The 20,952-nt window shown below is 42.2% G+C and overlaps 1 protein-coding gene across 2 annotated transcripts; it reads left to right on the top strand.

The window, feature by feature from the left end:
• Positions 1 to 1,519: 1,519 nt before the first annotated feature.
• Positions 1,520 to 20,944, top strand: xpo7 (exportin 7). Of its 2 annotated transcripts, none has more exons than XM_028971162.1 (28): positions 1,520 to 1,675; positions 5,380 to 5,526; positions 5,601 to 5,694; positions 5,815 to 5,981; positions 6,184 to 6,276; positions 7,048 to 7,152; positions 7,256 to 7,421; positions 7,658 to 7,731; positions 8,956 to 9,075; positions 9,232 to 9,378; positions 9,493 to 9,665; positions 9,782 to 9,975; positions 10,078 to 10,183; positions 10,528 to 10,663; positions 12,528 to 12,601; positions 12,822 to 12,902; positions 14,020 to 14,083; positions 14,171 to 14,279; positions 14,390 to 14,496; positions 14,628 to 14,716; positions 14,818 to 14,925; positions 15,016 to 15,098; positions 15,222 to 15,436; positions 15,677 to 15,815; positions 16,227 to 16,387; positions 18,085 to 18,183; positions 18,273 to 18,400; positions 19,120 to 20,944. In XM_028971162.1, exons 1-28 carry the CDS (start codon positions 1,658 to 1,660, stop codon positions 19,211 to 19,213), a joined length of 3,291 nt encoding a protein of 1,096 aa, XP_028826995.1. In that variant the 5' UTR covers positions 1,520 to 1,657; the 3' UTR covers positions 19,214 to 20,944. The 2 variants fall into 2 exon arrangements, with proteins under 2 accessions (XP_028826995.1, XP_028826996.1); XM_028971163.1 differs by having other exon boundaries at positions 6,184 to 6,249.
• Positions 20,945 to 20,952: the final 8 nt, after the last annotated feature.

Raw genomic sequence — 20,952 nt, forward strand, 5'->3', positions numbered from 1 at the left:
CACTGCCCCAGCTTTGTGCGAAAGATTTTACTTTCAGATTTTTTTTTACTTTTACTTTGCAGGACAAAGCGGTAAGGAAAGTGAGTGAGAAAGTGAGGGAAGGAATGAGGGAGGGAGTAAATGAGTGAGTGAGTGAGTGAGTGACTGACTGAGGAACGGAGGGAGCGAATGAGTGAGTGAATGAGTGAGTGAGGGAGGGAGGGAGGGAGTGAATGTGTGAGCAAGTGGGGGAGGGAGGTAGTAAGTGAGTGAGTTAATTAGTTACTGAGTGAGGGACAGAGTGAGTGAGTGAGGGAGTGAATGAGTGAGGAAGTTAATGAGTGAGTGAGTGAGTGAGCGAGCGAGCGTATCACTGTTTTAAACACATTAACCTCTGATTTACATTTCTGCCAATTTACCTTACAGGGGAGTGTTGCTCAGTGTTGCCTTGAAGATAACTGCATGATGAAGATTGCTGAAGTTCTGGCTGAAGTTACAGGCTACATGTAATGCCAACTTTAGTGTGTAAACAACTAAATAAAGGATTTGGTTATCATGGTTCACAGTACTGGTGCTGACATGGTGGAAGTAAAAAAAAAAACAAAATGATGAGGACGACCATGTGTCCACACTGCCCCCCTGTGATAATTTTACTTTACTACAGTTTGTGCGTTTATTGTATGTCAGGCATTGAGATATTCTTTTGATCTTTATATATCTTTGATATTTATATATCTTATATATCTTATATCTGATTGTTAATATGTTATAATGTTTTTACATTTGAATGTTTTTGTTCCATTGTTTGTAAAGAATTATGAGAACTTTAAAATAAGCATTTGCTTTAAAACTGTGTATACAGTCTTCTGACATAACTGCTGGATTGTGCAGGGAAGAACTACATAAAACTTGATTGTGCAATGTCTAGCCGTTATCTTCTGTTCCTAAATTGCTTTGTCACCTGTGTTTGTGCTTCACAGTGGCAGTGGCGGCCTGACGGTAAGGAAACAGCCCCTAGCTGCCAACCGTCCCCACACACTGCTCCCCGGGCCCCTGTCCTGGCTGCCCACTGCTCACCAATGTGTCCTCACCAAGAGGACACATTTCGTTGTGTCACCGTGTGCTGTGCTGCAGTGTTTCACAATGACAATCACTCCACTTCACCTGTAGGTGGCAGTAACAGGGTCGCGCACAGAATACACACAGGAAAATTCATACCCACGAATAGCATACATGGCAGCAATTGTCACATTATTTTACATTTTTATAAACACAGGTGGACGTTATAGGTTCTAACTGGTGGGCCCATGGTTGAACTGGTCCTGGACTGAATTTTTACATACCAAAAAAAAAAAGTTATATGTGAACATCAAAATCTGACGCATTCGTATCTCTGTCACTAATAAGTCTTTGATCTACTTTGCCAGTGCGGCGAAAGTCTTGTCACCGTGAACGTAAAACCCCCGGCGCGATTGCGGGAACGGTTCCTCTTTAAGAGCCATGTAAACAAAGAGCGGTCGCGGCGCTGGAAACGTTGCGTAGCGCGATTCACAGAGCTGGGCCGCGACTCCCGACAGCGCCCGCGTCGTGCGGCGCCTGCGTAAGCGCGGTATAGAATGTAGGCATTTGCGCGCATGCTCTTTGTCGGGGGGAGTGAAAGGAGCATGAATGGAGCAAAATGGCGGATCATGTGCAGGTAACTGGGGGGTTATGTTTTTGGGGGAAAAAAACACACGCGCGCGAACGATCGCTGCCCGGCGGGACGACTCCGGAGACCGAAGTGCGTGCTGCGCGAGCGCGTTCCGGTACTTTTTGCGGGACGCGTGCTTTGGAAGGGGCGTGCGCAGCGGACTGGCATGGTTTGTGGATGCGATTATCAGTGTTGACTTGTGGCCTGTCATCGTGCTGGCCGCTTCGTTCCCAGCCGGCTGTAGCTCTCGGTCGGTTGCCGTGCGCGTAAACATTGGGATGCGGTGCGTGTGGGAATTCGCGCCGAATGGCGGGTGCAGCCGATCGCACCCCGATGATGCAGGCGAGCGTTAGCGCCAATTCGTGTCTCCCGCGCTGCGTGTTATTTGGTGTGGTAAACAAGTCGCTGAGCGTCAATCCAACACGCCGGCCATGCGATTCCGGCGCGTCAAGTTGAATGTAAACCCCTGCCCGCCACGAGTTTTGTTCGCGCCCGCGGGGAATTTGTCGCTCCTCGCGTGGAGATGGGCGCAGCTTCCCAGTCTGTTAGCATTAGCCATTAGCATCGCATCCGATGCGGCTCCGCCGCCGCCGCCGGCGCGTGGAAAGTCCTCCCGCGCGCGGCTCCGGGTCGCCCGGTGAGCTCGCGGCGCGACGCCCGCCCGCCCAGGCGCGCTGCCGCTCTCCCGCTCTCCGGCGCGGCGGCCAATCACGCTGCTGTTCAGCACTCCAGTAGCCGGCTAGCTTGCTAAATACCGCCATGATGAGAGAGGACCTTGCGCGGCTACGGCGGCGGGTAGCGTGCGGGCTTTTTCTGGGGGTGTCGCGTTACACGCGCGTCCACCGACGAATCGATCGGTTCAGCCAGTCGCCGGGACCCGCCGTGAACGTTAACAAAAGCTGCCACATGTCCGTCCACCGTGACCTCCACGCGGGAGTTGCAGTCATTTTTCGTTTCGTTACTTGCGAATGGCGAGTTGCCAGGTATTGATTCGCTAGTAGACAACATAGCCTGGGAACGGCTAACTTGGCGTGGCGGAAAATATGCTCTGGCTGCACTTTTTTTTTTCTAAATTAGTCACCTAATTAGCTGACTTGGCCGATGTTGGCATGTCTTTCAAGCCCATTCACACGGGAGCTGGAACTTTACGTAGAAGTAAAAGTTTTTTTTTTTTTTTTTTTTTTAAGCGGTGTAGTGGTAACTCGTGTAGGTCTGGGATAACAACAGCTTAATGATTGCTGGTGTGTGTGTGTGTGTGTGTGTGTGTGTGTGTGTGTATGTATATATATATATATATATTATGAGTGTACACCTGGTATCCAGTTATAGGGAGCAGCCCATCTGCTGCCTACTCCACCATTCACCAGTGATCACTGACCTCAGGTGAACATGGCGTGTTGTGGAGGGTGGATCGGATCAGAGACTGTGGTCCAGCAAATTCACCGCCAATGAAGGGAGAGAACGTGCGCAACACAAACTGGGCATAACAGCAGCTCCGTGCTAGGCCGTCTCAAATAAAAGGCCAGCGACTTTCGGCTCCCACGTACTAGCATTCTAAGAAGGTTAATAAAAGTTTATATTGCGTAGAATCAGATGTAACTGCCTTGAACATTTTACTAGTGTCACTCTCACAATTATAACCCCCTTTATTCTTACACTTATTTCATTGTTCATTGTCGCAGCGTCATGTGAGTGTCCTTTTTAATCTTGAAGAGCCATAGCCTTGTCAGCATGAAGTTCATATTCTTATCTCCTGTGTGCAGCGTGCGTGTCGGCATTTGGGGGTCACCACACAGTAGTCGATGTCTCATCTGAGGAGACTTTTTAAATATATTGTTTTCATATGCTAGCAGAAGACTGGGGTCAGAGCCCAGGGTCAGCATGTCACAGTGTCCCAACAGCGATGAGGTCTTAAGGTCCCTGCTCAGTGTCGGAAGGTCAAACTGGCAAACCTCGGATGTCCTAGAGAGACCCTGTGTCACCCTAAATGCACTTGTCCACGTGTGGTGCTTTTTCTTTTTTTTTTTTACGGATGTCATCTCTCTGTTTGAAATGTCTCAAGCGAGAAACAAAAGGGTGGGAGTGCCGGGTGTCACGGGAGTCGGCTGTTCCATCGTGCCTGTCCACATGAGGTCTGTTGTAGTTCATGCATTTTTAATCAGCCTACAGTGTAATGTCCTCAGATTTTGAATGCATTCGTGTGCTGTTTATGTGGCATTATGTGCCTGCTGGAGTGAAGCACTAGAAGTTGTCTCCTTGACCGCGTCATCTTATTTAGTTGGCAAATTTAAACCGTTAAACCAGAGAATGTCTCATCTTGATGAACTACATTTTACTGCTCTTACCCTAAATGAGGTCTTGGTCCTCCATTTCAGATGATTTGATTGGTTATTATAAGTTGGTGGATAAGTATAAGTTTAAGTTTCAATGCCCACGTAAAGTAAAAGGATGCATATTTGCACTATGTATGGGATTGAATTGCACTGGCCTAAACTATCCCACTTTAGGTCAGAATGAATGCTTATTAGTCAGCCCACCAGATCATAGTGTTAAAATATTGTGTTACATCAGTAGTCTGGTATTCTGTCATGATTTAACCACCATTTTCATCATCTTGTTAAGTCAGCAGAACTTCACGGGTTCCACGGTCATTAAAAACCTGGAAAATTTGAAAAGAGCATTTTCCAGGTCTTGAAAAGTTTTGGAATACAAAATAAACATATAAAGTTATTGGAAAGTAATTGAAATCTGATTGACACATGAATAACAAAGTACATGGTTCCCATAAGACTGCACGAGAAACATTTGTTTGTGTCTTTACAAGTAAAGTGATTGTGAAACACAGCACACAGTGACACAACGAAATGTGTCCTCTGCTTTTAACCTTCACCCTTAGCGTGTGGGGACGGTGCTTTGCTCAGTGACACCTTGGTGGATGGGGATTCGAACCGGCAACCTTCTGATTATGGGGACGCATTCTTAACCGCTAGGCCACCACTGCCCCTAAACGTTAAAAAAAAAAAAAAAAAAGTTTGTAAAGTTTGTTTACTCACCACTGAACATCAACGGGGAAAAGGTGGACAGGGTGTCCGGTCTCAAATATCTGCACATACATCAATGAAGACTTCTCATGGACAATAAACACCACAAATCTCTTTTAAAAAAAAAAAAAAAAGAACACTCAGGAAGGTAAACTTGTCACAAAAGCATTAATAATCCTTTTACCCCTGCTCCGTAGAGCGTGCGATCACATATAGTATCCCGGGGCGGTACAGCAGCAGCCCTGTAGCAGAGAACAGGGGCCCTTCGGTGAATTGTAAAGACTGCACAGAACGTGGTAAACCAGCAGCTACCTGCCTCGGATGATATCCACACCTCCCGCTGTCTGCAAAAGACGTACAGCATCCTCAAGGATGCGTCACATCCGGCCCGTCGTCTGTCTAAACCCGACCTCGGGCTTGTGCCAACTTTGTGTCATTTACGTGAATCTTTTCAGGGTTGTCATCAATTCAGTTTATCAATATTTTGATAAATTTGACTTTTTTTTTCTTTTTTCGGAGAAATTTTTTGGTCGTGAAATTTGCCTTATAGTAATTGAAAAGCCATGGAAATTATTTAGTAAAAATGTGTAAGAACCCTTTTCACTGCACTGAGGTCTCTTTGGGTGTGAACTTGTGACACTCTGCTCTTTGTTCCTCTGCCATGTTTAGAGCCTAGCCCAGCTAGAGATCCTGTGCAAGCAGCTGTATGAGACCACAGACACCACCACCCGACTCCAGGCTGAGAAAGCCCTAGTTGAGTTTACCAACAGCCCCGACTGCCTGAGTAAATGCCAGCTTCTTCTTGAGAGGGGAAGTGTAAGTATCACAGCTCTTACATGACCTCTGGGGGGCTCAGTGAGCGAGAAAAGTTATTTTGTGTGTGTTTCTAGTCCTCTTACTCGCAGTTGTTGGCCGCCACATGCCTGTCAAAGCTGGTGTCCCGTACAAGCAACCCCCTTCCCTTGGAGCAGCGCGTTGACATCCGTAAGTCACTATGATGTCATGATATAATAAATCACTTTTTCTTTTTTTCTTTTTTTTTTTTTTGCTGTGAAACTGACTTTTTCTAAAAAATATTTATTCAATTTTGTCATTAATCTTTAGGGAATTATGTTCTTAACTACCTGGCAACCCGGCCCAAACTTGCTGCGTTTGTCACGCAAGCATTGATCCAACTGTATGCCAGAATTACCAAGCTTGGTTGGTTTGACTGCCAGAAGGAAGATTATGTCTTCAGGAATGTCATTGTAGATGTGACTAGGTTCCTGCAGGTATGCATTCATTTGTGCAAGATGTGTGACTTTTATCATTATGATGCTTACATACCCAAAATATATAGTGTTTTATTTTTTAGTCTTTGCATCATTTGTATTTAATGTATTTGTTGCTCTTAATTGCTGTTGAAATCGCTGTGTGTTTTAGACTTTTTGGTGAATTTTTTGTGGAATGATATCAATTTATCTCTGACTCCAGGACAGTGTAGAGCACTGCATCATCGGGGTCACTATCCTCTCTCAGCTGACCAATGAAATCAACCAAGTAAGTTTCTCCACGCTTCTCAGTGATGTAAGTGCCATTTTTACTCATTTCAATTTTGTGTGGTATGAGCTCTTGGCGCTGCTGTATGCTGCTTGGCCGGTAAGGCTTCCACTCACATTCTTCTAAAAAATATGGTGTGACCGTAATGCTGCTCATAATTTTTAGTCACCCTGTAGTCAGTCTAGTATTATAATGCAATTGTTTTGCAGTGCATAACAATAAAAGCAGTTCTTGCTCGTGATCAATGCAGTGATCTGTTGTTAGAAACTGATAGTTTGGTAGAGTTGAACCTGCACTTATTCTTCCATTATATGGTAATTACCTGCCATATCTCTTCAGACGCCAGTGGAGTTATTACTGACCCTCTGAGTGGCCTTCTCTAATACCTCAAACCATACAGATTTTACAGCCACTAATAGCTGAAGCAGCCTTTGCTCAGATGCACCAACTAATAAACTCTGACAAGCAAGCACTGGCATTGCCGTTTCAAGCATCTTGCAAACAAAATTATAATGTCAATACTTATTAATGCTTATTATATTTACATTAGTCTCTGTGTAATTTTAAATGTTACTCATATGTCTTGGTTTAGGTTTGATATATATTTTATCCCCCAGTTTTAATTTGTTTGGCTTTCTTTGAGCTGCCTAATAGAAGAACATGCTTTATTCTAAAAATTCTATAATAAAATCATCAGCTCGTGGATTAGAACATTTGCATCAGCATTTTGGTGATTTAGCTGAAAATAAATGGACACTAACTTCATGATACTAAATCGACGTAACTTTTTCTTATCAGGCAGATACAACTCATCCCCTGACAAAGCACAGGAAGATTGCTTCTTCTTTCAGGGACTCTTCTCTGTTTGACATCTTTACACTTTCCTGCAATCTGCTGAAACAGGTAGATCAACCTATATTCTCACCTCTGGATTTTGTTGCCTTCTTGACTACAAACGTGGGATAGGAATGTCAGGTCCAGTCTTTACAGCCCCGCTTGTTTGCAGGCCTCTGGGAAGAACTTGAACCTCAACGACGAGAGTCAACATGGGCTTCTCATGCAGCTGCTTAAGTTGGCCCACAACTGCCTCAACTTTGACTTCATAGGCACCTCCACGGATGAATCCTCAGACGACCTGTGCACCGTCCAGATCCCCACCAGCTGGAGATCAGGTCAGCCACACTCAACACTAAATATAAAGCTATTATCAATTTAATGTGATGTGTAAATTAAGGTGCTTTATGCTAGAATGTTAAATGTTGTGTACCTGCTGAAACGAAGATGTTTTATCAGATTAATTTTCCAGCAACATATGTCTTTCCTTTGGATTTGGGAAACTGCAAATGCATCTTTGCATTTATGTAAAAGTAATTTGTTTTTATTCCCCTGGTCCTGTTTTTTTCTGCAGCATTTTTGGATTCCTCAACCCTCCAGCTGTTTTTTGATTTATATCATTCCATCCCTCCATCCCTTTCTCCATTGGTAAGTGTTACAGTGTGGTGTATTACTGCTTCTTATATTGGTGCAAATAATGGTGACATTTTTATGTTGTGCATTTTACACTTTTACCCATATACCATTATAATTTAAAGGGGTCATTCTTTGCAGAATAAAAAAATTGTCCTTGTGGTTTGTTTCTCTTGCATTATCTGGCAAGCATTCTAGCCACTGTCTAATTCGTATGCTGAAAAAATTAAATAGTTGCTTCTTTATACTGTGTGTTATGTTGAGTAACCTGCTCATGATTCCTGAAGACTTCTACATTTGCAGTTCTGCAAAAGTATTTGTCAATGTATTGAGTGTCATTTTGTCCAATAATATTTGAATAAAAGCTGACCTCTCATACTAACTCGCATGCAAACAACATATATGCATTACTGGGCAAATTTTAAAAAAATGTCTAAGACCTGCTAGAAATAAAATGAGGTGGGTTCATGTAGGATGTGTTGATTTTTTAAAAAAAATTTTAAAGGTCCCCTATTATGAAATATTTTTGCTTTTAAATAGGTCTTAGTGGTTTCCTAATACTGTATCTGAAGTCTCTTTACGAAATTCAGTCATGCAAAATTACAGCAACTTCGAGCCAGTCCCACAGTGAGATTTCCCCAGGATGAGCCGTTTCGATGTGTGTGTCGCTTTAAATGCTAATGCAGAGGAGGGACGAGGAGGAGAGTGAGGAGAGTGACCTATAGAAGTGAGGGGGTGAAAATGATTACACCATTCACCAACCACAATGTTTGCCACAACCAGGAAGTCGTGTCTTCGTTCAGAAAAACAAAATTAACCCACTGGTTCTACAGCGTCTCGTGGCAAAAGTTCTTTCATATCGTTTCACAAGCAGTTGGAGTGCTTTGCACGATTGGAAGCCATGACTGTTGGTGGAGTTACTTTTTAGGGGAGGGGTGGGAAATTCTCTGAGTGGACAAAGCATAAGAAACAGGAGGTAACTTTTCCCCTTATGACATCATAAGGGGACAAATTACAGATTTGACCGTCTGAGCTGCTGTTCAGAAAACACTCTTTACACCCAGCAATATTTCTAGCCACTGCAGGGGAACTCGTCTTAATATTAATTGCATTTTGTGAGATTATTTTTCATAATAGGGGACTTAAATGACTCCTGTTGTCTTTAAACTCGACTTGTCATTGAATATTTGAAATGTGGGGGAAAATGCTATTAACCTATGTCTTGTTAATTCCCTCTAGGTTTTGTCTTGTTTAGTTCAAATAGCATCTGTACGACGGTCACTCTTCAACAACGCAGAGAGAGCAAAGTTCCTTTCCCACTTAGTAGATGGCGTGAAAAGGATATTAGAAAATCCACAGGTCAGTATTTCTCATTTCCGGTCTTTCCGTTTTAAATGAGAGTCGAGAATTTGTTTAATGTTAAGTGTAAGTGGGGAGTGTTGTGGCCTACACCTCTGGCCAAGCCCCTTCTGCTGTGTTTGTAATATGTCTTCTTTCTTCCTTTTTCCCCCACAGAGTTTGTCTGATCCTAATAATTACCATGAATTTTGCCGATTGTTAGCAAGGCTAAAAAGTAACTATCAGCTTGGTGAACTAGTCAAAGTGGAAAACTATCCTGAAGTCATAAGACTGATTGCCAATTTTACAGTGACCAGTCTACAGGTCAGTGGGATTTGATTGATTGTTTGCTGTGATGAGCTCTGGTGATCTTATTCTGTGTTGCTTGTATATGCTTGTGTAACTATAGCGTCTGTGTGGATTGTTCTCCATACGCAGCACTGGGAGTTTGCCCCAAACAGCGTGCACTACCTGCTCAGTCTGTGGCAGCGGTTGGCTGCATCTGTACCCTATGTCAAAGCCACAGAGCCTCATATGTTGGAGACATACACTCCTGAGGTGACCAAGGCCTATATCACCTCTCGCCTCGAATCTGTGCATATCATCCTCAGGTACAGTACAGGTTGATGTTCAAGTGCTTTTAATGACTCCTAAAAAAATTTTGGCACTGTGATTTTACTGAATTATGAAAAAAAAATTATTTTGATATTCTTGCCAAAAATCATAGGGATGGTCTGGAGGACCCACTTGATGATGCTGGTTTAGTTCAGCAGCAGCTGGATCAGCTGTCCACCATTGGGCGCTGTGAGTATGAAAAGACCTGCGCCTTGCTCGTCCAGCTCTTTGATCAGTCCGCCCAATCTTACCAGGAGCTGCTTCAGTCAACGAACTCCAGCAGCATGGACATCGCTGTGCAGGAGGGTATGTTCATCCTACTTATATAGAGAACAGGGGAATGTGTGGGGAAAGTGTTCCGGTTCGTGTTTATTTTTTCCCATTTTTCCTGCATTTATTTTCTTTAAGGCCGACTGACCTGGTTGGTGTATATCATTGGAGCTGTTATTGGAGGACGGGTTTCTTTTGCCAGCACAGATGAGCAGGATGCTATGGATGGAGAGCTTGTTTGTCGGTATGTGTCCACTCACATGAACATGCCTGCATCTTCAAATAGACTGAATTGCAAACCACTAATCCCTGTACTGTAAGAAGAAGGGAAAAAAAAAGACCACAGGTTTCATGCTACGTGCTCTGTGATGGAATAACATGGTACATCAGTGTGATATGCCATACCAAAATAAATGACTCTAGGCATTGGCGATCTCAGTATGACGTGTTCTAAAGTAAACAACTCCTATATTAATAATATCTTAAACATTCTTTGTCAGATTAAAGGTTTATACACTTTGTGTTTCTGCTAAGATTGCATTTTCTAATTTTGCTGCGAATTTTCCCATTTTCTGATTCTCACCGCAGAGTTTTGCAGTTAATGAATTTGACCGACTCTCGATTGGCTCAGGCCGGCAATGAGAAGCTGGAGCTGGCCATGCTTAGCTTCTTCGAGCAGTTCCGTAAAATCTACATCGGTGACCAGGTGCAGAAATCGTCTAAGGTAATTTATTGGCTTTTCCCTCAGGTTGCTTTCAGTATTTCAGGATCCCATGTTCGACACTATTTAATGTTGAAGCATTTGCTGTATGGAGTCTGGAATGGCCACTGCTTTTGTCGTGGCTTTGTTTGTTGCGCCTTTGTGTACCAGGGCAGTTGACTCAGCCTATTTAATTGCTTTGTGGTGCTTTTTATATAATTGGTGCATTATGGTTGTTTCATCTTATATACTGTATAAGATGGGTGCTTTTATGTATCAATGATAATTGGCAAAAACTCTTGCATGGTTTTTCTTCTTGTCTTTTGTCCAGAGGCTCCATATTGTGAACAGTCAGATAAGTTGCATTATTGTTTAAATTAGTGTCAATGTCCCAGCTGTCATGTGTTTGGTTTGTTCTAGTATATCATCCTGTCCTGGATGTAGTCCACTTTTTAGTAGTTTACATTTGGACCTGTGTGTACATTTGGGCAAAGCCCCTTTGATGTGCCCATCCTTAAAGGAATTAGGACAATTTGGTTATTTTTGCTGGACTAGTCATAATTATAAATTACCGAATCCTTTCTATATATAGAGAGGCTCTGTTCACCCAAAATACAATCTCATGGAGTGCTCATTTGAACAATATTGTACATGATATGGAAGGAAAGAATTAATTTACCTGCGGCTTTATTTTGCTTACAGTTAAAAATGGTGGACACGGTAAACAGGAATGAAGCTGTTATGCTTAAGTGAGGTCTAGCAGTGATGTATGATCTAGCTGCAGTTGTGACTGGCCCTAATTAGCACTAATTAATTGTGTTTTACAGAATTAATTTTGGTACTCAATCTGTTTATTGGTAATATTCACTATTGCCTGTGAATAGTTATTATTGTTCATGTTCACAATCTAGTACAGTTAATACATTCACTTTCTCTTTGTTAGCGGTTTTACCAATGACACTCAATAATAATTAATATTCGTATTAGGAATAAAATTGCATCCTGTGTAAACTGATTAAATGTGCTGCTGTATTATTATTATTATTTTTTTTGTATTGCTTTTATTATGGCAGTAAGGTGAATAGCATTGTGGCCTCACCTCCATGGTTGTGCGGCCTCCAGCTTTATGTGAGGAGTTTGTATGCTCTCCCTGTGTGTAAAGTGTTGTTGGTCAGATGCCTGTTCTTTTTCCCGCTTACATCTCCAAAATGTCAGGTCTTGGGACTTGTTCCGTTTGACCGCAAAGTGTGCACTGCATCATAGGATCATGTTGCGCAAGGCAACTGAAGCACTGCATTATGGGATCTGTGGGTTGTGTGTTGTCAGTGCTTCATATAATCGGGATGTGACCTGCGAGTTTGACACCATAGATGTTGAGGTCCAAAAGTCTCGTCTTGGCAAGATGATGGCTTGATGGTTTTTGCCGGATAGATTTGCGGTTCTTTTTCTGTTTGCTCTTCTGAAAACTGCTTCTACTACCTGAGATGACTCCTGTTGAATGGGCATGTTTTTGTTGTTGCATTTTTTTATCATCATTTTTATAAATAGAAGTGCTATTGTAGTCACAGTAGCTTAAAAATAGTCAAATCCAATACAAGTTGAGCAGTTTTTCCATTTAAAGAATGGAAAACATTTGTGATCTTTCTCTTTTGAGAGAACAATGGATTACTCATTACCCATGTTTGCTCTGTCATACAGGTACTTCACTCTATGCAACTTGATCACTGAAATTCAGTGACTACAAGGCCAACTCTAAAGCACATCTTAAGCCATGATCGATTCATAATTATACTTTAATTTAGACTGGTGCTGTGTTGGTCACATGCGTATATACTGGGTGTTTCTCTGGCTGCATAAATGAACGTTCCTCTTTTGGGTTTGTTTTCAGCTGTACAGGCGGCTGTCCGAGGTCCTGGGTCTCAACGATGAGACTATGGTGCTCAGCGTTTTCATTGGAAAAATGTAAGTACCTTGTTACAGGTTTCACACTTTTTACTATTAAGGTCATGACCTTAATGGTCATGATCAGTGCTAAGTCTAGAGGTCAGTGAACTCTGATGAACCAGCTTTTACATAAATGCAAGTCCATAAATTTGAACTCCATGCAAATCCTGCTGTGATCATTATGCCCTGGAACAAAACACTGTGTCTGACTTGTTGTGTCCGTTTTATTTTGTTTCAGAATAACCAATTTGAAGTACTGGGGACAGTGTGAGCCGATCACATCCAAGACGTTACAGCTTCTGAATGATCTTTCTATTGGATATCCTTGACATAAATGAAATCATGTGTTTATTATTGTTATCAGTGGTGTGAATTAGGGGTGCACCGATACCACTTTTTTGGAAAACGAGTACGTGCATTTCAGTACTCGCCGATACAGAGTACTTAATAAAAACGTGATTTAAATTTACAGGTAACCGCTTTAGTCATATCATTTAACAAAAAAAAAAAAACAAGGGACTAGTTTGGCATTAAGAATTATTTATAATGAAAAGCATGTTGTATGCAACATATTACAGAATAAATAATTATAAAAAAAAAATTACGGTGACAGTGCAATTCTCGTTTATACACTGGGAGGTTAGGCTAATTATCGACACGGGGCTACCAATGTATGTCCAAATATCCGCAGAGGAGGCTTGTTTTTTCACGGAGTTGTGTAGTTTATGCAGCTCCGTGTCAGTCATGTAGCGGCGGCTCCACAACACGCAGGATTCCCACCTCCGAGAGTGGCTGGTCACTCAATGCAATGTACTCGATAATTGCCTGGGTTATTTTCACAGCACGTGGATTGTCTCTGGACATTTTCTCTCGTCTTGCAAGAGTTTGCTGCAGCGTGGGTGAACTTTTTGTACTCGTTTTAGGTGCTTGATTTTAAATTTACAGCATTTATCAGATGCCCTTACCCAGAGCGACTTACAATCAGTAGTTACAGGGACAGTCCCCCCCCCCCCCCGGAGCAACTTAGGCTTAAGGGTCTTGCTCAGGGACACAATGGTAGTAAGTGGGATTTTGAACCTGGGTCTTCTGGTTCATAGGTGAGAGTGTTACCCACTACGCTACTACCTACCAGCCCTTAAATTAAATTACTCGTGTTAAATGCGCTACCTTTTGAGCCTCCTCTGGACAATTTCGCTGAGCACAATTTGCAGTCCACCTTTGTTTTGTCACCTTTTCACTTTGAAATAGTTCCACACGGCTGACATATCTCGCCTCGCCTTCTTCCCGTTGTGAGCTGAACATAGACATTTCTTCAGACCGTGGTATCGGGTGACTTTTAACGAGTACTTTAGAAAATGTGGCATCGAGGCCGATACGGTTGTCGGTGCATCCCTAGTGTTAATGTTGATCTGTTTTCCTTGACCTTCTATCTGCACATATAGCAGTGTGAGAAAGCTGGTCAAGCTCAGTGCAGTTCAGTTCATGCTAAATAATCACACTGTAAGTGAACTCTTTCCCTGTCATCATTTCCGCCCCTGAGTGAAGGGACTCCTTTTTAATGTCAAGTTCTTAATATGTTGCCATCAGAGCGAGCACTTTTCCTTCCTGGGCGTGAACAATCAGTCCAACCTCAGTGACATGAGGTGTCGGACCACCTTCTACACAGCCCTGGGCCGCTTGCTCATGGTGGATTTAGGTAGGTTTGAGAAGTCTGTACAATGCTTCTGTATCCTGTGCCTGATGATGAGTGAAAAAGTTGAGATTTTCAAAGCACTCGTGTGTCTTGCATGTGCTGTTTTGCAATAGGGGAGGATGAGGACCAGTTTGAGCAGTTCATGCTTCCTCTGACAGCGGCTTTTGAGGCAGTAGCACAGATGTTCAGCACCAATACCTTTAATGAGCAAGAAGCCAAAGTAAGTTGTTGCCTGTCAGCCCTTCAAATTCATTAAAACACTCATCATTAATTTAAGTTGGATTCCACCTTGTTGTATAACGAAATATTCAAATAGCAGATTACATGTTCTGGTCTCTTTATCTCCTGCAGAGGACATTAGTGGGGTTGGTGAGAGACCTGAGAGGGATTGCATTCGCATTCAATGCCAAGACCAGCTTCATGATGCTCTTTGACTGGATGTATCCTTGTCTTCCTATTTTTTTTTTTTTTTTTTTTTTTTTTGTATTACCTGGCACTGTATTGTGATTTTTTTTTCCTGAGCTCTAATTTCCTCGTACAGATACCCTTCGTATATGCCCATTCTGCAGCGAGCGATTGAGCTCTGGTACCATGTTCCTGCATGCACTACACCTGTGCTCAAGCTCATGGCTGAGCTTGTCCACAACAGGTAAAGCAAGATTTTGTGTAAAAGTGTCCAATAAAACTCTTCTCATGCAGCTTGGTGTAGAACTTTTTTTTGTGTGTGTGTGTGTTTCAGATCGCAGCGATTACAGTTTGATGTCTCCTCGCCCAATGGTATTTTGCTGTTTAGAGAAACAAGCAAGATGATTACCACTTATGGTATAACAACCCTGCTTTGTTTTCTTTAATTCATTCATCAAGAACATCAGCTATGTTGCTTTTACTACAGAGAATCACCACAGTGCTTTTAAAATGTTCATTTTTGGTGTCCTTGGTGTAAAGGTAACCGTATCCTGACGCTGGGTGAGGTGCCGAAGGATCAGGTCTATGCCCTGAAACTCAAAGGGATCTCCATCTGCTTCTCCATGCTCAAGGCCGTCCTGAGTGGCAACTATGTCAATTTTGGTGTCTTCCGTCTCTATGGTGACGATGCCCTTGACAACGCCCTGCAGACGTTCATCAAGCTGCTTCTTTCCATCCCTCACAGCGACCTTTTGGTGAGTCTCAAAAACTGTCCAGCTTCCTTTTGAGTCCACATTTTCTGGGAGTGAAGATCAAGCTTCAGCACCCCCTGGTTTTAGGTTTTGTAGCTGTTTGTGGTTGTAGGAATTTTTGGGGTAAACTGGAAATGGAGGAGGATGGGTTATTTTAATAATACTCCAAAACAGTCTCTTTTGAGATGTTTCTTTTATCATTTTGTTAAAGCACCACTTTTTTTGTTGTACTCTTCTGTGCAGGATTATCCTAAACTCAGTCAGTCCTACTATTCTCTGTTGGAGGTCCTCACTCAGGACCACATGAACTTCATTGCAAGCCTGGAGCCTCATGTGGTCATGTACATCCTGTCATCGATATCAGAGGGACTCACTGCACTTGGTAAATAAAGATCTTGCAAGGATTCATTACAAGAGGTCTAAATTGTATGTTCCATATTAAGAAAACTGACAACTATATTTATTATTACAAGATCGAGCTAGATTTTCAGAAATGTTATTTAGAATCACCAGTGCTTATTTTATTTGTCTGCCTTGATTAATTTCTGTGTAGTTCTACATTTCTGTGGTTAAGTAAGTTTTTAAATGAGACACCCTTATCCAGAATGACTTACAATCAGTAGTTCTAGGGACAGTCCCCCTGGAGACACTAAGGAGTTTTAAGTGTCTTGCTCAGGGACAAAATGGTAGTAATTGGGGTTTGAACCTGTGACTTTGTGGTCTTCTGGTTTATGGGCGTGTGTGAACACCAGTAGGATACTACCACCCTTTCTCCTCCTTTTTATCCTCCCAGACACAATGGTATGCACAGGTTGCTGCTCCAGTTTGGACCACATAGTAACGTACCTATTCAAGCAGCTATCACGCAGTACCAAGAAACGGGCGGCGCCAATGGCCCAAGAAAGCGACCGCTTCCTGCACATTATGCAACAGCACCCCGAGATGATCCAACAGGTGAGAAGACTCACATGCACTCGGTTTCTTTGTTCCCCTCCTAGTCCATCTCAAATAGTACAACTGAATCACGTTAAATGAAAAGGCAAAACTCACGATTTCTCCACACTTTTTGATGCGACTCACTGCTCATACTACACAGGGAATGTGAACACTAGGGGTGTTGAAATCAATTTTAATCAATGCATCTTGATGGAGACGTGCATTGTCTGAGCAGAGGTGCTGTGGTTGTCCTGAGGAAGGGATTAAGTGTTGCTTCAGGTATCATATTATACAGTGATGTAACTTAAGCTTTTGTTGTTGACACGTTTGACTCTTGATTTTGGGGGTTTAAGACTTTATTCCTAATTTTTCTGTAAATTCAGATGCAATGCAGAACATAAACGATTATATCATAATGACGTTTTTATGGCGGCGGCATAAAAATTCTAGTTAAAAAGTAGCACCAGTAGTGAGTGTGGCGGCCTGATCTGAGATGAGCACCACAGCACAGCACTCCACACGGCGGCAGCCCACTCAACAGCCTTGTTGCATGCGCACTTCGATCAAAGTTGACATTTGTTGAACTTTGACCGCTGTGCGCCACAACACATTTTTGCTTGAACAGTGGAATAAAAGTGGACTAGTGTTTGGTCTGCCCCTTCAAAACACAGACACAAAGTGGGAATAGAGGAAAAGCTGATCTTAACAGTCTGAGTGTCAAAAATCAGGGACAAAATCTTTTTTTTTTTTTTCTCTCCAGAGGAAACGCACACGACAGAGCGCATGCCGCATTCGGTCTGAAAGCAGCTTTACGTTTGCTCCAATGAAGATAAAATAGATCGCTGTTTAGGCCACGCTCACATGATGCCACAGACGTATCTGCCGTTTGTGGCGTAAGGTTAGCGCGGACTGAACACTGACTGTATGGCTATTATTTAGTGGTTAAGAAAGGGGTGGTAGGAGCCTAGTGGGTAACACCAGAATGAACCTATGAACCAGAAGACCCAGGTTCAAATCCCACTTACTACCATTGTGTCCCAGAGCAAGACACTTAACCCTAAATTGCTCCAGGGGGGGACTGTCTCTGAAACTACTGATTTTTTTTAAGTTGCTCTGGATAAGGGCTTCTGATAAATGCTGTAAATGGAAAGAAAGGGGGAACAAAGTACAAAAATTAATTTATCCTGCCACACTATATCTGATCTTATCACCTGTTTGGGAGTGCTGAATCGGTGCTGTTCACATTGTGTACAATGTACGACAATCAAGCTGAGATTAGTCCGGACTCCAGGAAGTGTAATAAAAGTGACAAATCGGCTCAAAATGAGCAAAATGTGCCCTTCTCAAGCTCAGGAATCACACACTGCTGATGTATTTTGTCTGAGCAGGGGTGGTTGTCCTGAGGTGTGTATTAACCTCAGTGTTGCTTCAGGTATCATATTATACAGTCATGTAAGCTTAAGCTTTTGTTGTTGACACATCTGACTTGATTTTGGGGGTTTAAGACTTTATTCCTAATTTTTCTGTAAATTCAGACATTTTCATCTACGTCTGCTGCTTTTAAGCCAATATGTGATTAAACCATTAGTCTCTAATGAATTAAGGGATTTGTTAATGAATTACTACTGTTTTACATCTCAGCTACTGATATTTAATGAGGTGAGCACTTTCATGGCCAAACATAAATATTTGAATCCTTGTGCAATTTCTTCCAGATGTTGTCAACTGTACTCAATATTATCATCTTTGAGGACTGCAGGAATCAGTGGTCAATGTCTCGGCCTTTACTGGGGTTGATCCTGTTAAATGAGAAGGTAATGATCTTTAATGCTACCATATACTTTTAGTTGGTATTGAAGAGTGGAGGTGTCCTGTACTTGAAGCATTTGTTTGTCTCGCACAGTATTTTGCAGACTTGAGGAACGGCATTGTGAACAGCCAGCCACCAGAGAAGCAGCAGGCCATGCACTTATGTTTTGAAAACCTTATGGAGGGCATAGAACGAAACCTGCTCACGAAAAACCGGGACAGGTGAACCCAACTCAAATTTGTTTTCACTTTTACACAGATTGCAGAAGGCTCCTTCAGGGCATTGTTGTCTAGTGGATGAGAAACACGACTGTCAGTCAGCTCAATGCTTAATTTCATACTCCCACCTGTTTGGAACAGCATGATCAGAAATTAAGCGAGGGAATTGCAGAGAATCCTATGATTAGATAAGTATCAATATGATTTATTTTTGGTTTTTATTATAAAAACCAAAAGAAACTGAGAACAGAAATAACACTTCATTATTTAAATGTAAAACAATTATCTATATATTTAAACACCTATGAGCAAATGTCTGTAACAATTTTCTACAATGATTTAAAGGAATATAGTTGGAACATGCAGGAAGGCTGCATTGCAAATAATGGCAGTGGATTCAAATTATCGCAAATTTCTAACACCAAAACCGTAAATGTCACAGCTACTTTGGTCTTTTACCAATTAAGTACTAGGTTTTGGTACCCATCCCTAATTGCAGGACCGCTCTTTGCCATAAGGTCCACACTAATACTATAAGTGTTTGATTTATACTTTGATGGATGCCAGTGTAGCAGTGTTGTATCATAAATGTATAACAATATTACCATTTAGTTTGTTTATTTATTGTGACATAAATGTGATAAAATTGATGTTCTGTGTCAAGGTATTACATTGGTTTTTTTGTATTTATATATTTATTTATTTATTGTGTCTTACCCCAGGTTTACACAAAACCTTTCAGTATTTAGAAGAGAAGTGAATGACTCCATGAAGAATTCCACGTATGGGGTAAACAGCAACGATATGATGAGCTGACATTCCACAGAGCACCAGGCCATGGCCCCATGGTTCAGCCCCCCTCTGTACTCTCACATTCCCCAGGCCCGAACGCCAGGGGATCACCGCTGCGCAAGCCTGCACCTCCCGCTCCCCAACCCTTAACCCTGCTACCCCACCTTCCACACTCCTCCATCCTCATCCTTCCCTCTAACCCCTTTTTTATATATACACATATAAATATATACATATTTTAAAGCCAGTTTCTTAGAGGTCATTCTTCTGACCATACTCAACCAATTGGGGCTCAAAGTCCAAAGAGAGTGTTACGTTGAGGAATGGTCGGGAGTAGGGTTGGGTGTCGGATGGCACCGGAAAGGACTCTTTGAGCAGGTGGTGTTCTTCCAGCTCCATGGAGATTTGGTGGGGGTGGATTGGGGTGAGCTTGTATATGTAGTGCGCTGCTTCTGCCTGCCTTGTATAGAAACACACAAAGAAGTGTACATTTTTTCATAACATTTTGAACAATGTTTATAATGATTCAATTTAAAGACAAAAAAAGTGTGATTGAAGTTTTTACAGTCTAGTAAGTTAGTACAACTGTGCTGCAGTGTGGGTTTGTCTGTATGACGAGAATACTATATCCAGATGATGTGGGATTGGAGTGTGTGGTGGAAGAGATGACCGTACATCTTTGTGAGGATTGCTGGCACGGGGCAGGGAGGGATGCTGGTGTGGGAAGCGAATAACAACACATTGTACATTTTTCCTTTAGAGTGATTCGGTGTATTGGAGACTTTGTAAATACACTATTCCCTGCTGCCTTTTCAGTTGCAGAGTAATGTTCATTGAGGGCCAGTGGGATCCCGTTCCCAAAAGTCAACGTGAGGGGTGGTGGTGGTGAGTGATTCTTCCCAAGGCCGCGAAACCATCCTCCCTACCTTTGTGGTGGAGTCTGGCCTTTCAGCACCAAGCTTGCGTTCAGTTCTGTTCAGTGTCACAGGGCTCAAGAGGCCTTATTCCTGGGGTTCAAATAAATTTCAATCCAATGACGTGGTTGGTTGCCTCTTTTACACACATGATTATTCATTCCAAGACCTCAGCTTATGGGGGCATGGTGATGACCCCCTCACCAGTAACTTTCAACCTAATGTCTTTTGTGTGGAAATTAGATAAAGACATATGGCTGTAGTGAAGTTGTTCTCAATGAGCTATTTGCCCTTTTAAGTCTCACTGGCTTCCAGTCTCTTGTGGCTTTATTGTTGATTGGGCATTTTTGGTAGAGAAGCCTATAGGATGTAGCCAAGTACTTAAGAACGGGGTACTAAAAATAATTAAAATATATACATACATATATATACACACACACACACATCACAGAAGTAAATCAATCTGGCTCAATCACACTCCCCTTATAATTTCTCCCAAGAGTCCATTTTTATTTTTAACTGAAGAAATATACCCAATAGATCTGATACATTGACCAAGAGAAACAGAATGAAATATATTATATACTTGTGCTACACTCAACAGATGTTGCTGCTAACTGTGAAGAACTAGCTCATCTCTAACCATGTCCAGCACTCATGGATGTTTATTTCAGTTTGATTTAAAATGATTTTCTTTTGGTTCCCTGCTGTGAATGTGTTCTGTTTGGCGACTGTGTGTTGGGTCCATTGAGTGATATGGTAGCTGGTTGAATTGTTTGGATGTCTGCTACATAGTGTAAGCATTGTGACTGCAAAATAAACGTCTTTTGGTTTGTACTAAGTGATTAC

The sequence above is a fragment of the Denticeps clupeoides genome, chromosome 3 (genome assembly GCF_900700375.1).
Source record: "Denticeps clupeoides chromosome 3, fDenClu1.1, whole genome shotgun sequence".
Lineage (NCBI taxonomy): Eukaryota > Metazoa > Chordata > Actinopteri > Clupeiformes > Denticipitidae > Denticeps > Denticeps clupeoides.